This window comes from Harpia harpyja, chromosome 3 (assembly GCF_026419915.1).
Source record: "Harpia harpyja isolate bHarHar1 chromosome 3, bHarHar1 primary haplotype, whole genome shotgun sequence".
Taxonomy (NCBI): domain Eukaryota; kingdom Metazoa; phylum Chordata; class Aves; order Accipitriformes; family Accipitridae; genus Harpia; species Harpia harpyja.
In genome coordinates, this window is record NC_068942.1 from 48,748,618 (window position 1) to 48,765,291 (window position 16,674).

At 34.6% G+C, this 16,674-nt stretch overlaps 1 protein-coding gene across 6 annotated transcripts in view; it reads right to left on the reverse strand.

Moving 5' to 3' along the window:
- Nucleotides 1–16,674, reverse strand: part of CDIN1 (CDAN1 interacting nuclease 1) — a 134,921-nt gene that overhangs the window by 64,026 nt on the left and 54,221 nt on the right. For 5 of the 6 annotated variants that reach the window (XM_052782498.1, XM_052782497.1, XM_052782501.1 and 2 more), the window contains 5 exons: nt 13,927–14,006; nt 13,527–13,576; nt 10,645–10,712; nt 5,478–5,543; nt 2,134–2,239 (listed from right to left, as the gene is read on the reverse strand). In XM_052782498.1, the coding sequence (XP_052638458.1) occupies nt 2,134–2,239; nt 5,478–5,543; nt 10,645–10,712; nt 13,527–13,576; nt 13,927–14,006 (370 nt within the window). Of the gene's footprint in view, nt 1–2,133; nt 2,240–5,477; nt 5,544–10,644; nt 10,720–13,526; nt 13,577–13,926; nt 14,007–16,674 lie in introns of all 6 variants that reach the window. The other variant, XM_052782499.1, reaches the window with a different exon arrangement.

Consider the following 16,674-nt stretch of genomic DNA (forward strand, 5'->3'; position numbering starts at 1 on the left):
GTTAACCTATCACTAAATTCTGGATTCAGGGAGTAACAAATCTCACTAAGGAGATTCCTAGTTTCCTTTATATGAATGTAAAATCACTATATTTAAGAATCAACAATTTTTGTAGTTGTTTTCAATATGAACAGCTATAACAAAAGGTTTGGCAAAATCTCAGAACTACTTCCAAAACAGTCTTACTGATCCACGTGTCAATTCAGTCTAGCTTTTGCTACATTAAAGGTACTTGACTAACAGCTCAGTGTGAGATGTTATTCCATTTTTGAAGTTGCAATATTAATTAGTATATGATAAAATGAATTTAGCTATGTCTTGGTTTCCTGATAAAAGCATAAGAGAAGTTTCTTTTGGAAACGTCAGATTCAAATGGTACACACTATTCTGAAATGTTTTACACTTTTTATAGCTCAAACCAAAACGTGGATAATCATTTTGTTCAACACAGAAACTACAACTTCAACTTTGCAATGGCAATTTTACTGCAAACAACAAATGGATCAGTGCCTTCATCCTACTTGTCTACTCAACTTTCACCCCATCTCAACTTAGTATCTTTACGCTCATGTTATCTGTTTGAAATTCTCTTCTTGGAGCTGCTTTTCTCTGATGCCATCACAGATCCCTTCAAACGCATCCTTTCTCCTCAGAAAATATTCCAGCCAGTACATCTACTGGCCTCCTCCCAGCCTGAGCTGCTCCATCTCCTCTTATTTACACTGATGTGCAAGTTCAGCACCATTTGCATCAGCATCTTTCCCACCATTCTCACTATTTGCCTAGATATTGTATATACTCAAATTTCTTTCTAAGTCTTTTATTCTGGTTATATGTTTCACAAATTCTTTTCTACACCTTTCCTGTAGTGTAGTATCTTCATGCAACAACTGACAGTCTCCTGAGGTTCCCATTACCTCGATTCAAGTTTTCCAAGTGACTGCTTTCTGGGATTGTCAAATAAGAGCAGGACCTTCTCATATCAATCAAGAATGTTGCTGCAGAACACAATTCCGAACTCTGATGATGTTATTCTCAAGATCTGGTTTCCCTTTCTCTGCTGCCTCCTATAGAATTTGCTTTTAAGGTATTTCCCAAGCTAAGGCTAGCTATTTTCACCTTGGCATTTCTCATATGCAGTTGAAATACTAATGATCACCAGTCTAGCCTGTGATGTTGGCACACGCTCTCTATTTGTTGCATGTTCACAGGTCTGTGCAATCCTCTCCACTATCCCTCAGATTTCATTGATGCTCTCTTGTGAACGCTGAGCCAAAGTCTAAATTTATGCTTTTAAAAATCCTTTATTAAAACTTTCATTTACCTCACTCACTACCTTGCTTAGGGTTCCACCACATACAAAAACAGAACTGAAGATGAAGCATCTTGTTTTAAGATTTTTTTTTGAAGAAAAATCCTCCACTGAGGAGGCTTCTAGTACCATGGAAGGATATATAAATATATACAATAATGATCTTTATAAGAATAAAGCAGAACTATTTTAACCATCTTTAAAAGAAAAGATCTTTATACCAATACCATCAATATGTTAAAAAATTCTGTCTGGCATAACTTATTTCCCTCCTTATGTTCCTGCAATTACTTAATACATTTTTTAGCTTGAAGATAATTGTTATTACTGCTTAAAACGTAGATACAATACAAAAAAACCCCCTTTATTAAAAAAAAAGTGAAACAGTATTGTCCTAGATACAATGACAATGAGCAATAAAGTTCTCTACACACAAAGCCCACTTCGTTAGACTGTGAAGATTTTATAACAAATTTGGCACCTTGCAGGTATTACAAAATGTTACAGCAAAATCTTCCTTCAAAGTCAGGTACTAAGAAAACTAACACAGAACTTTTGTACCAAAGTAACTTATTCTGTCATCTAGCATCATTGTAAAATCACCATATATATCTGCTCCATGTTAAAAATTATGATGTGAATTTTTCACAAATATTTCAGCATTCCAATTTAACATACTAGTTAATGACATTCAAAATGCCAGATTAGTAACATGTATTTTGTTCACTTGGCTTAATACAAAAGTCACTAGTGTTTTTTCCAGTAACTTCTTTTAAAAATGCAGTCCTATTTATCTATAAGGAAAAATAACAGAAATGTACCTGTTCCAGTAGCTCCAAAACTGGTCCTGCAAGTAGGCTTGGTGGCTACTTTCATCACCAAATGAGGCTTTGCTTTCAATCCAGTGAATTATGTGTCCTTCAACAGCTAGGGTGACAGCAGAAAATAAACTGAACTCTGAAAATCACACTCAACAGCCTGTAAGAATGTGTTTACAAATATCCTATTTACCCCCCAATCTACCACATAATTCATGCTTGTAACAGAGTTACATATTTGTAAAAATATCCTTCAAATATACACATAGGACTTTTTTTTAAAAAGTGCCAGAAAATATTTTGATGGATAATTATATCCATTTCAGTTTAATTACAACCTGTTCTAGATACTTGCATTTATTCTAAACAAACAGAATGTAAAGAAAAAGAGACTAGACTAAGGTGCAATTGCAACCTACTTTCACCCTTACTTTGCTGGAAAGGAGTTGTCAGGAAAGGAACTGAAAACTTCTGGTGAACAAGAAGAACAGTTAGCTAAACTGCTAAAGACAGAAACTTCTTACCAATCCCAAGTGGAAGGTGTGAGAATGGCAAGTAAGTTTATCATAGATCTGTATCTGCTTCCTTACTTTTGCAAAATCAGTAAAGCTTCACCAGAAATAAGTTAGGAATAAGAAGGCTTATGTGACAAAATGTGATTTTGAATTTCTGTTTCTTTCAATGCTGTGGGATTTGCTTTGGTTCATATCTTTCCTTATTTCTTGCAGGAGTGAATTTCTAATATTAATAAAATTATCTTTTTTTTGGTTAAAGGAAAGTCCTCTCTGAAGTTGACGACCTAATTTTGCAGAGAAATCACTCTAAAAGATCACTCTTTCTCCAAAAAGGTAATGTGGGGTATCATTATTGAGGTCTTTAAAAATGTTTTCTTTATTCTGAGTTGCCTATAATATCCACAGCCATGTTGCCTTAGCCTCAGTTTGACCTGGGATGAGGTACTTAAAGAGCGTGCAGACCCAGAAGCACAATACAGAAAGATTAGAAGAGGCTATGGCAGCACGATTGATCACAGGCTGTAAAATTACTTGGGAAATCTGGGTAAATAACTCATGAAGTCACCACATGAAGCTCTATATGCCACCACTACCCTGCTATCAGTAACCAAGTTAACTTGTGTAGGCCTATACTACTCCATCCTTCCCCCACCCCCAATAGCTCCCCAATACCTTTAGACCCCAGGAGATGTAACAGCTGAGGCATAAACTGTGTAGTCAGTTGAGAAGCAATTTTTAAGAAACATTTGCTATATTTGCCATATTTTCCTAGCTATGTATTGAGTCATGAAGAAGAGAATGCAAGGACTGCCATACATTAGTTCAGATCGGACAACAGGTAGAAAATGATTTCCCGTCAATCTCAAGTGATTGAAATAATTTTTAAAAAGTAATGCACTATCATTATTTGGATTTTTAGAGACAAATCCATGCAAACAAATTAATGGCTATTTTCAACCTTCTTTCTAATAGGATAGTATTACAAACCCAAGAATTCTTTTGGGTGTTTCCCAGTTTCCCTTCTCAAGCATTAAAAAAATTAGCTCCATCTAGTTGCTTTTCTAGTTTCCAATTAATCAGGCTCCTGAATAGCTGGGATATTCTTCTATGTTTCTAATGTGAAAGTGACTATCTTAATACCAACTACGTATTGTGTATATTGTAGTCCACACTATTGGGGAATCTTACCAATGTATGTAAATATCTGAAGGGTAGGTGTTAAGAAGAGGGAGCCAGGCCCTCTTCAGTGGTGCCCAGTGACAGGACCAGAGGCAATGGGCACAAACTGAAACACGGAAGAGTCCATCTGAACATCAGGAAACACTTTTTACTGTGAGGGTGACTGAGCACTGGCACAGGGTGCCCAGAGAGGTTGTGGAGTCGCCATCCTTGGAGATATACAAAAGCCACCTGGACATGGTCCTGGGCAACCAGCTCCAGGTGAACCTGCTTGAGCAGATGACCACCAGAGGTCCCTTCAAGCCTCAGCCATTCCATGATTCTGTAATTTCACAATCTTCCCTGCTAACTTTAGACTTGATAAAAAGTCCCTCACCCCCTCAATTCCTCGGTAGCTTCCTGAGACTGTCCACAAAGAAGTATTGAAGTGAGGAGCAGAAATTAATTGAAAACTCTCCAAGTGTGGCTTGACAGGAGTGAATTGCAGATCATCAGGACGCCAAATCTCACTGTTTCAATTACGGAGTGCATCAGTTACAAGGGAATTTTTTATTTTGTACGTATAACCTCTTATTAACATCACTACCATTTTTCTTTTTTGGAAACATGATTACGAATACAAACATAACTGAGCTAAGGAAAGTCTTTAAAAACTTTTCAGAAGACTGTCATATACATAGTTGTTTATCTATCAGATAACACATTATTGTGCTGAAAGATGGTATCTCAAGCACTTCTAAGTAGTGAGACATTTTATAGTACACACTCAATTCCTCATACCCGAGTACAAATCAGTTATCTCAGCAAGAATTCCAACTCTTGTGAACACGAAGAACAAAAAACTAGTCATGTATATGACTTTCACACAGTGCTTTCAGCCTTCTTATTTTCTCTGATAGATACAAAAGTATACATCTACATAGACAGGTGCTATGTTCTATGGAGGCAAATCAGAAGTCTTTTGGCATGAAAATCAATTTACAAAAGGTGATTAATAATCCTTTACATTTGGACAACATGGATGTTTTTTCTTCCATGGCCCAGCCACTAGGTCATCTGATTACCTTCTCACATGGCCTCAAGACCAGAAAATGTAGATGAACTTTGACATGACCTTTATACCTACTTTTATTCCTTCTTGCTTCTTGCTATGCAGGCTTTTGAAAACAATCGCGAACCACAGAGTTGTATTTAGATGCAAAGGGATGGCAAAAGAATAACTGCACAATGACAAACCTTTACACAATGACCTATAGGTGTAATGGTAATACTCTTAAGACTGCTTTGAACTGATTGGGTCTAGAAGTTTAAGACAATTATAGGTATTTCAGACTTCAGTTCATAAAGACAGTGGACAGAGCAGGTTAGAGGGAGCAGGGATTTGGGGGTTCTTACTGTTGCTTGTTTTTCTTTTTTTCTTTTTGTGATAATGAGACAAAAACATGAAGAGACCAAAGAGAAAACACTGGGTAATACTACTTACAATCAAACCCCTCTGAGCAAAACTAGAAGTTCTTAAAATTATCGGTAACTACTGAAAAAAGAGACTAACTTGTAGTATCCTATAATATACTTCACTTAAGTAGCCATAATATTTTAGCATGAACACTTCTACACAAAATAAAATAATAAAAATTCTTTTGGAAGACTTACCTACTGGCACTTCTAAAATAAAGTCTGGTGTTTTGTCATAACCCTTTGCACGAAGCTGATCTTCAGCTATACATAGAGAATAAGAACTATTGTTTATAAAACTATTCTATTAAGTAGAATGCAGCATAATTAATTTTATTTTAAATAAGAGTGCAAGAATTATTAATGCAGTCATACATATCTTTCTTATGCATGCAATGCTGTGTCAGATTAAATGAACCTTTGTAGAAAACCTGAAGCATGGATATAAAAATGCTTCTTTGTCATCCCTGCATTTTTATGTCTTCATTATAAACATCATTAATTCAAGCTGTCATACAGTATTTTATAACCCCCAAATATTCAAAATAAAGAGGTATATTTGCTGATTGAAAGAAGAATCTCTCCACATTAGGAAGCGTTAAGATTAATCCTACCAACACCACAAATGTAGATATACTATAGCTGCCTTCTTGGTTTTATTTTAATGATAGCATAAAGTTGTTAAAAAAAGAACAAGAAAATCCTTCTCTTCCAGAAATTTATTAAAGCAGAGAGAAGCTACAATTTTAGTTTCTTTTGCATCCTGCATTCTATACAATTTATCCAATTTCAGAACATACAAAGATTTAGAAATTCTGCTAACATTTAACTACACAACTCTATTGCTTACAAATATTAGAGCTGAATATTTCAAGAAACAATGAGTGAGCAAGATAAAACCACAAAAGATGCTCCCTTTAAGAAAAATAAAAGAAGAAAGCCCAAGCAAGCCCTTAATATTTTCTAAACTATTGTCCTTGATTTCCGATACCATTACACTGGTATTTCTGAAACACCATTTCTCCATTAGAATTTGGAGTGACCTGGTCATTCAATTCCAGGCATGGCTTTCTGTCTTCACCCAAGCTCAACTAATGGCACTACCTAGTAACAAGTAAGGCTGTGTAGCGCCTTAACACCTACTGGGCTGTTGACATTGTCATGCATCCCATTCGCCTTTCTACATCACCTTTGATTAAAATTAATGGTCCATTCTCACTGTTGGGTAGCTTATTTCCAATCCATTTATCAGGTTAGGACAGTAGTTTCATGGCCAATGTTCAGAACTCAGTTTTTGAATACTTTGTGCATATCCTGAAAGGTCAGCAGTTTGAGTCCAAGGAACATTTTAATGACAAGAAAAACATATACTCTTAAAAATTAAAATATTTTAAACGAGCCTAAAGCAAACTTCCCCCCTCTTTCCCATTGAAGAATTTAGTCTGAAGTATTTTTTTTATATAGTGAACCCACACTGAAATTGGGACAGGAGTAATTTTGGAAAGCTGTACATTCACTTAAGTGTAGACTGCAATAGCTGTTTATTCTTTTTGATAGCTGTAGTATTTATTTTGAAATCTGAAAGTATTTCTTCACTGTAAGCACACTATATTGTAAATACAAGTCTTTGCAATGCAACATTTCATTGTATCACCCGGTCAGCTATTAAACTTTTCTAGGATTTGGAGACAGACTTGCTTGTTGGCTATTTTTTCATGCTTAGATTGTCAGGTATATGTATAAAAGATGTTAAGATTAACAAGGTTCTAATTTAACAGAACCTATGAATAGAGTTTTGTGCCATAACATAAAGATGAATTAATGTTCTATGTAATCTCCTAATCTTGATAAAAATGAAAAAAAATCCAGTTTTATCCAACTCTACCTGTAATCTGCTCTTAATTGTTTAAAAGAGTCTAGAAAGGACAACAGGATGCCCCAGCTGAAATTTTCATTATTTAGGAAGACACAAACAGCAATAGAAAGTTCAGTCTTTTCTTTCACGTCTAACAAATTTATAAATATCACAAAATCAGGGAAATGTACCTTAAAAACCCCCACTGAAAACAAGGACGGATGTAAACAAATTTCCTGATAGGTCAACTTGGCAGGTCTCTGAACTGGAGTTTGCATCAGCATTACTTTTAATATTCTTTGGCAGATTCTTTTCCAAGGATGCCCAATTATTTTTAAAATCATTTGATACTAACACATGGCTTGCCAAAGAACATGGTTTTTGTTTTAAATCTGTTTCTGAATGTTTTCACTTGGTTTCTCCTAACATTTTGTATTGTGATAAACATTGGAAAATATGTTAAAAACCACATGTATTACTGATGTGAGTTGTCTATCATGTGCAGGAACATAATTATAGATTACTATTTCTTCAAGTGTTTTGAAGCTTTATAACTTTGAGGAAAAAAAAAAAGAATTACAGAAACACCCCACAATCACCATAAATTTTTTTTTTAAACCAAACCCCACCAAAAGAAAAGAAGTTCTAGCTTTTCAGCCCAGTATGTTTCAGACTGGTCCAGAAGCTACAGAGGTAGCATTCTGCACCTTAAAAGATCTTTTAGCTCTTGCATGGATTAAGAGAATAATTTAACAACTGCTTGAAAGCCAGCACACAGCAGCTTTGACAGTTACATTTATGCATCCTCAGATTTGAAAATTACATTGAAATAGCCCTAGTAAGTAGTTTGTCTACAGATTCCCCATTAATTTAGATTTCCAACAAAACTGCAGCTTCATCTTTACCATAACTTCACACTCAATCATAGCCATTTAACACATCATTGTTCTTATACTAGCCTCTGGATATAACAAAGAAACCAAATATTCTTCTGTTGGTGCATGAATGAGCAGCAACTGCAAATTTAAGATTACAGCAGAAAACAACATTCAGATTTCATGATTTGTATCTACGCTACTAGTGAGGGACATCATGGTGGGAACCAAAGAAGGATAAGATTCCAGACAAAGGTCAGTACCTCCCCATATAGCTAAAAGCTTTCCTAATACATTCATGGCAAAGATATAAAAAAATAAAGGTCCTTTACAGAACCCAGAAATTCCTGGCATTTCAGTATGGCAAGTGAAGCTGTTAGTCTGTTTTGAGAGAATGCTTCCATTGATCACTTTAATCTCAGGCAAAGTGACAAAGACTTAAGAGCTGTGTTTTTGCTGAAGAGAGGACATGGTATATGATGTGCTTCTCATAAACAGTGGATTAATAAAATGCAAACACCAATATTTTGTATAGGTTTCCAATCGATTTCTGGGTGAATCTGAAGGTGTTACATCTGATCTGTAGGCTTTGAAAGCTAACTCTAGAAACAGACAAATTACGTCCTGGACCTGAAAAGCTGTTTCATGCTCCAAGACTATACTGGGGCAATTTATATTCACTGTGTCCTTTGACTGTGCTTTCCTCTCCTGTAATAGACTCTCTGTTGCCCAGGTGAACATAGCTGATACAAAACCCTTCCTATTCTTAAAGAATAGTACACTGGAATAGTACATTAATATGGAAACTGCAAGAATTCTGTTTCTTTAACACATGTTAAGAAGTAATGGAATTGCAAGTACAGCAATCCAAGTCATAAGCCATCTTCAAAACTGGAATGCAGTCTTACTCATACAGCCTAACAAAGCCTGAATTTGTTGACCTACAGGAAATAAAGTCATCTCTTCTGTTTTCCTAAGGTTTTCTTCAAGCAGTTTTGGAACTAATTTTTCAGAAAGGAAAGATTTTATTGTGAGGGGTTCAGTAGGGTTCACCTTACAGATACTTAGGAAAAGCTTTTTTTTTAAAAAAAAAAAAATCACACCTAGAACCTTAGAGACACATGCAATGCACAGAAAAAATAAATACAAGCACTTAACGTATCTTAAGTTATGACTAAGCAATACTTCAGTATACATAAAATGTAAACAACAAATTAAGCTCTCTCCTTTATATCTTTATATTCTAATGAGTTAACTCATTCTAGACATTTTGATTTGACAGCACAAATTTCTTAGAGCTTATTTCTAAAGACAAAACTGATGCTTATCCAAGGTCATGAAACATTAAAATTTAAATCTGATCTGTGTACTACACAAGCTTGCACAAGCCAAATAAAATGAAAATCGTTGGGTTGAAGATCCATTAGTGAGTCATCTAGTCCATTCCCTTGTATCGTGACAGGATTGACTTCATTACCAGTTTTGATGGATGAGTGTCAAGTCTAGCCTTGAATTTTTCATTGAAGGTGATTCCATAACCTTCCCTGGCAGTTTGTTTTATACTTATTGTTCCTAGACTGTTTAGTATTTTAACTCAACGTAATCTCTGCAATTATAGCTTAAGCCTATTACCTGTATCTCTGTTCTTACGGCCAAATAGGAAAAACTACCTTATCATATTTTCATAGTGTCATTTGCAAGTTTGTATGCAATAGTTATTCCTGTCTTTTTTTTTATTTTTCTCTAAAGTAAAAGAGTACACTAACTCTGTTCCTTAATCATATGGACAAATCTTTTACAAAACCTTAATACTCCTTGAATTTCTTAAATTTGTTTAAGGTTTCTAAAATCTTAACCTGAATCTAGCTTTAGGAAAGATCATAGTTTCTGGTAAAACCAGCAAAATTCCTCGATCACACAAATTTAGTACAACACTCAACCATTAACAAGAGACAGCATTTCACTTTGCTATTGTCTCATCACATAAGGAATCCAAGATTTAAGAAGTCATTGTTAAGTTTATTATCACAATAAGAGAAATGATGCTTTAAATACTAATCATTGTTTTAATGGCACTCATATACAAGAAATGTAGTGCAGGCTAAAAGAAAAAACTGAAAATAACTTCCTAACTAATTAATCCTTAAAATAACTTTAAATATACGGATTGTGAAGAGTACTTGCATTGGTTGGGAGGCAGGGGGCTAAAATTCAGCAGAAAATGCACAGAAAGCTAAATGAGTGAATCCTCTAGCAGTTCTTTAATACATAAAGCATCTGAAGCTAATATTTCTTATGCTTCCTCCTAAGTCTCATAAGGCCTAGATTATGGCTAATATCTCATGACACCAAAAGTAATACTGCAGCAGATATTAAAGCATTTTTTTCAGCTACTTATTCTATAAAATATTAATTGCAAGCCTGTGCATGTGCTGTATATATAGGGTATTAGGTAACTGAGTTCCTGCTCAGTTCTAAATCAATAAAAGATAACATGTACGGCATCAATCATTTTTTACTCTTCCTTTACTACCTAATACAAAGAGCATTGAGGCTTATTTTTTTCTTAAGTAAACAGTCACCGAAATCTTTGAAGTTAAGGCTTCACTGGCTAGCGTCTACTACAGATTCTTACCTATGAAAGAGAGATTTTTTTCCAAAAGCATTTCTCGCAGCAACACTTCATGCTCATGCCCAATAGCGCTGATAGCTTTAGGTTAAGAAATGGACGATTACTTTGGAAAAGAACCAACTTCAGAAAAACATCATAGGTAAAGTAATTCATGATAAAATTTACTGACCTTCATCTGCATTTCAGAAGTGATCAGTGATTTGAACTCTAAGTTTTGAAGTTTTTTACAGGGATTTTCAGAGGCATTTAGCACTTTGTGAAAATCAGACTACGGTATCATCAGCATACATTTTACAAAATTAAGACCCATGAGATCATATTTATACAGTATAAATAAGAGTAATATTTCTGTTTTTGCTTTATTACCCCCCCAAACTTAAACATGTCGTTAAATACCTTTTAAGTTGCTCTTTACTGACTAGTGTATCAATTCTCTAATTCAGCGAAGAATGAAATAAACTGGTTTTTTTCTTTATATTCTGAAATTGATAGGCACTAAACCCATCTGAAACATCTTACTGTAACAAAACATCCTTTTAATTGATTTTTCAGAAACATGAACTAATGTCAGGGAAGGATGAAATAGTATTTTATAGTGAAGTCCTTTTCACTTCCACTGATGGCCTGTTGATCCAGTGTGCTATTCTTAGCAATATGTAAAAAAGTCACCACATCAAATATTTTTAGTGTACCCTCCTGGAGGTCAAAGTTCTATTCTGGAAGCTTTTAAGAAGAATCTTATGGAATATCATGATAAAGGATCTTACATTAAAAACAGTTAAGTTTCTAATTCTGTTTAGAATAACTTCTGAAAACTCAAACTACAGATCACCTTACCATTAGAATTAATTACTTAATTAATATCAACACTTTATGCTGAACAGCAAAAAACCTAATTGTACAGAATCATTTTATATATATACAGTTTTTATCAATTGAAACTATTTATCATGCTAAACTCTACTAGCAGTTACAGAACAAAAGGGGCAAATGAAGAACAGCAAAAATGTAAGAAAAATACTGCAAACAGAATTTATAATGCACCATAAGCAGAAACACTTAGACTTAGTCTATAATAATACCTGTTATTGATGTATGGCAATGACCATGGGGCAAAACTTGTAAATAACCTCACAAGCCATTTTCTACTCATGCAATCTAGCAGCCTAGTTTCCCGTAAGCATCTGAACTATTACTGAAAAATAGCCTCTTGGCATTTACAAAGAGGTTGACTTCATACTTTAGTCCATGCATATACAATTAGATAGTTATATTTAAAATCAATATGCAATCCTTCAGAAGACATTATGCTTTTAAAACCTTAACTTTAAATTGATTTTTAACTATTTTATGCACCTCAAAATTAACATCTAATTCAGCAACATACTTGCAGATAATGCACTCGCACAGCTTACTATTAAACTTTTCTGTACCAAAATGGAATTGAAAAACTCCTCATTATTCTCATTGATGTCACTGCGTATTCAATAACTTCCCTTGAACCAGAATCTGAAGAGGATAGAAAAGACCTTTTTAGAATGCAGGCAAGTTATTCTTAAAAACTGTTCATAATTCTACATATGTGTTATTATTACCTTTAAACATGACACTTTAGAAGACTATAGCCAGATTGTTCATCAACAAAATATTAATCTTAAAATTCGGGATATGGAAATTAGCAATCAACAACCTTTTAAAAAGTGTAACTTATTAGATTAATCCACTTTCAGAGAGCTGTATTAATGTTGAAGGTAGTCTCAATGAATACTTAAAATTATGATTAAAGCCACAAAATACAAATACAATTAGAACTCTATCCTGCTGCTGTTAAAATTAATGGGAGCAGGGCTGAGTCCATAGTAGACACCAGGCAACTATTTCTAGTGGAAAGAACATTGTTTTTTAAGGGGTGACCACCACATGTATCACAACTACAAGAAGTGGTGTTTTTCATGCATAACTAAACATCACTGTAGCTTTCCTATCCTGCAACTGTACAACCAAACTGCATGCAGAGATTTATGCAAGGATTCTGTAGAGCTTGGGAGGGAACTGCCTTGCTAGCCTGCTCAGTGATAGCAGGCCATGATTTTGAAATTGTTCCCTTGACAGCAGACTGAAACAGAAGAGCTACTCATTCAGGACTTTATTGAAACAGATTTGGGGTTGCAGCGATCACTCCTAACAAATTATAATCTTAGTCTGAAATACTCAGTACTATGTGGAGTTCCCCCAGTACTCTCACTGGATATGGAGGATCTCTAATTAATTATTTCAACACTACAAAAAAAAAATCCCTTAAAATTCAAGCTACATAGGGTTTTTTCTACAGCTAGCCTCCTTTCCTTTAAGAAGAAGAGAAAGTAAAAGAACTGCACTGGAATGTCAGATACAAGTTTAAAAATACTAATTGGTCAATCACACCTGAATCGCACTTGAAAACATACCAGTTAACTCACATTCATAACAAAGCAATGCCACAATGTTGAACACTATCTATGCAACTTATTAATTTAATCACAGAATAGTTGAGATTGGAAGGTATCTCCAGAGATCATCTAGTCCAACTCCACCGCTCAAAGCATGGTCAACTAGTCTTAATAGAAAACCAGACATGCATTTCAACCAATCAAAACCAAAGAGGTTCAATCAGGCATAAGAATGTGTAGCCACCAAACTGACAACTTCCCGTGGTCCATCTGATTTTTGTTAAACAGTATAAGAGAAAGCTCTGCAGTGACCCTCTAGCTGACTGAATGTAAAACAGAGGAGTATGAAACGTGTTTTGTGAAGCAGAACTTTATGTCAGGTTAAAGCTAGACACATCTCTTCCACACAGTCTAAGCTCGTCAATTGTGCACCTAAAATTTTATGGGAAAGGATACTGTTTGATGCAGTCCACCAGTGGTCCATAACAACAGTCATTCACAGTACACTGCAGACAAATAAGAGAAGTAGTATAGTGATGGGCAACTACAAAACCAGTATAGTTAAACAGTATCTTAAAAACAGTAATTACTTTTCTTCAAAAAGGCTATCAGATGCTGTTCAGATTTAATCACAGAAAACAAAAACTGCATGCTTTTATTCACTATAAAAGCAAGCTATTAAAAAGTGAAATGCTCCCCTCACAAATATTGCATTGCCATTTATGGTGCACCCTGACCTCACTGGTAGTTTACGATGACAGTAATTAAATGAGGTTTAAAATCTTTTACTCTGCTAGGCAGATAACAGCATTGCCACAGGAAAAAAAAAAAAAAAAAAGACAACTGTGATTAATACCTGATAGACTTGATTTGCTAGAACTCCATTGGGAATCTGAGAAGGGTCCCGTAGCATACTATTTATAAGAGTTTTGGAGGCTAGAGAAATAAAGAATAAAAACATACAAAAAACCTGTTAGCTCAATTATCCACTTGGCAGGAAGAGAGACACACTTTTACAAGGAAAACATTGATGTTGATAATTTTGAAAATTATCCAACAAGCAACTACAAACTTATAAATTTGTATCTACTTACCCATTCTGATATGATTAAAAGTCTTGAAACACCAAAGGATTTTATTAGCACAGGGTGAAAGCAGGCCCTTTTTTACTTATTCAGTTTTATTGGACAATTTGTATTTTAGAAGCATCATGCAGCTCCCAAGGAAACTGCTTAGTATAAAGAAAACATAACTCAAAATAACCTCCATATCTTATGAGAACTTAAGGAAGAAGATAGGTAAAAATTCAAAACAGCCTTTAACAATGTTTGGTCTCAACAATCTTAAGCACTTTATAGACTTGATGATTCCAGTTTAATAGTTTTCAAATGTATTTATTTATTTATTTCCTTATTCAGTGTTGACACATTTCTCTGACTGTATGTAAAAGCTGGCAAACAGCTTTCTATGCTATTTTCAAATGTATAAATCCGAGACACAACAGAAATCAGAAGTGAATTTAGGACAATTTATCAGTCTTTTATTCACTGATATTGATACTACAATGAAAAAAATAACATAAATCAGGAGATGCCTTTAGTTTATTTTCAAATACAGTCCTTGCAGGTGCTGGCATTGTTTTCTCTCCAGATGCTTAATCTGGGTAGTTGCGTATACCAGTTATTTACTAATAGTAGTGGAAAGACTTTATTCTAGAAAAATGCCTTCTAAAAACATCAAACATTTCATTTTACAATTTCTTAGAGAAAAAACAACACTGCTGCACAACCACAAGCTGCCTCCTTCCTGGGAACAACTGCTGACAGAGTTCAGCTAGTGGTATATTTACACCATTGAATCCTTAAGTGTAGACCAGGCTTGAGACTAGCAAGGTTCCCTGTTTGCCAAAGATTTCCTCTGTGACTTCAGGCAAATTCCTTTAACTTGTGTGTGCTTCAGTTGTGTAAACAAAGTGAAAAACTACTTTCTTCCTGTTCTTCATCTGTTTTGCCCCAACTCAGGGCCAAAGCTTTGTCACTCTCTTCAGTGATTGAATCGAAAGCCTCAGATGACACTGTGAAAAGGTTTCCTGGAATCTGTGACATGAAGGGATCTGCCATATAAGCAGCAATGCTACTACTATTAATGAATGTGTCTAAACGCTCTGCTGAAAGTAAAGGAGACTGTCATTTTAATCTTCTCCCCAAATGTTGTCTCAAAAATATTCTGTTTAGAAAACTATACCCTAATGCAAAGGAATATAAAACCCCAAATGAGTTTAAAGGCTTTGCAAGAGCTACAAAGAATGGCATCATCACAGGCAGGAGCAAATGTTTGTGCAAATGTTTTTAAAGAGAATGATACGCTAAGCCAAAACACTTCCAGCCACATCATGCCATCTCATATGAAATAAGCATTACTTTTATAAGTGAATAGTAATAATAAATAGGCGTTTTATTTTAGCTTTTGTACAGTGTTAAAAATGTGTTTTGTACACAAAATAAAGACTTTGAAAATGTGAACTAGAAGGTGGTGTATATATTTACTTCATTAACACTAAAAATTAAAATAACAATTTTTTAGTAGGCAGGAATAATACACAAGTAACAGTCTGCCAATAGAGAGGTTGACAGAATGGTAGACTAATGAAGAGTGTAACTGAGGAAGATTGAGTAGAATTCACTGTTTTGAACGGCTACTGACTTAAGTATCACGACTTGATTATGAAAAAATTAAACTATTTTATGACTGATCAAAAACCAGCAAAACCCCACAGATTCACATTAGGGAAATGTTTAACTGGACACTACTTTAAGTAACGAGCTACAGGTGCAAAACAAATTTCCTCTGAGACTGTCAACTTCAGTTTCTCACTTGAGGTTACCAGACATTCTATTCTTTACCTGTATCAGAACAATCATGAATTGACATACTGAATTTTATATTATGCTGATGTCACATTGGTTCTACAAGGTTTTAAATTAAGCCTTTAAAACAAAAGGCATCAAACAAAAGCGACTACTATACTAGCTTTCAATAGCTAGTAGTAGCTTTTGAAAAAGCTATTGAAAATAGCTTTTCAATTATCTTTCTTTCTTATATAAACATTATTGGCTTATGTAATGTCCTGCAAAATTAAAAAAAACCCTGCATATTGTTAATTTTGTATTACCTATGCAGCTAAGATAGGGTATCTTCAACTCTAATTCTTTTTTCAGAAAGCCAGTTACTGCGGTGGCAGCATACCAACAGGCTGATTGTGTAAATACCGAATGGCATAGAAGTGCTAACGTTTTTATGTGAACAATAACGTCAGTCAGAAAATGAAGTTTATTGAAACACTGTTCTTGCATAGATCTCATCCTTACTTAATCAAAAGTAAGATGACACTGGTGAATATTTGAACAAAAGCAGGTCATCTGCTCTTCTTACTCAAGCTGCTATACTACTTCTAGTTGCGGTCAAACTGAAGAATCGGTTGAATAGAATAAAGAAAGGCGGGACGTAACACACATTTCTTTTAAATTAAGAAATTATTTTCATTTGTATTGCAATTATGCAAACATTAAAGTAATAACTTAATTACATTTTTGCAGACTGTAGC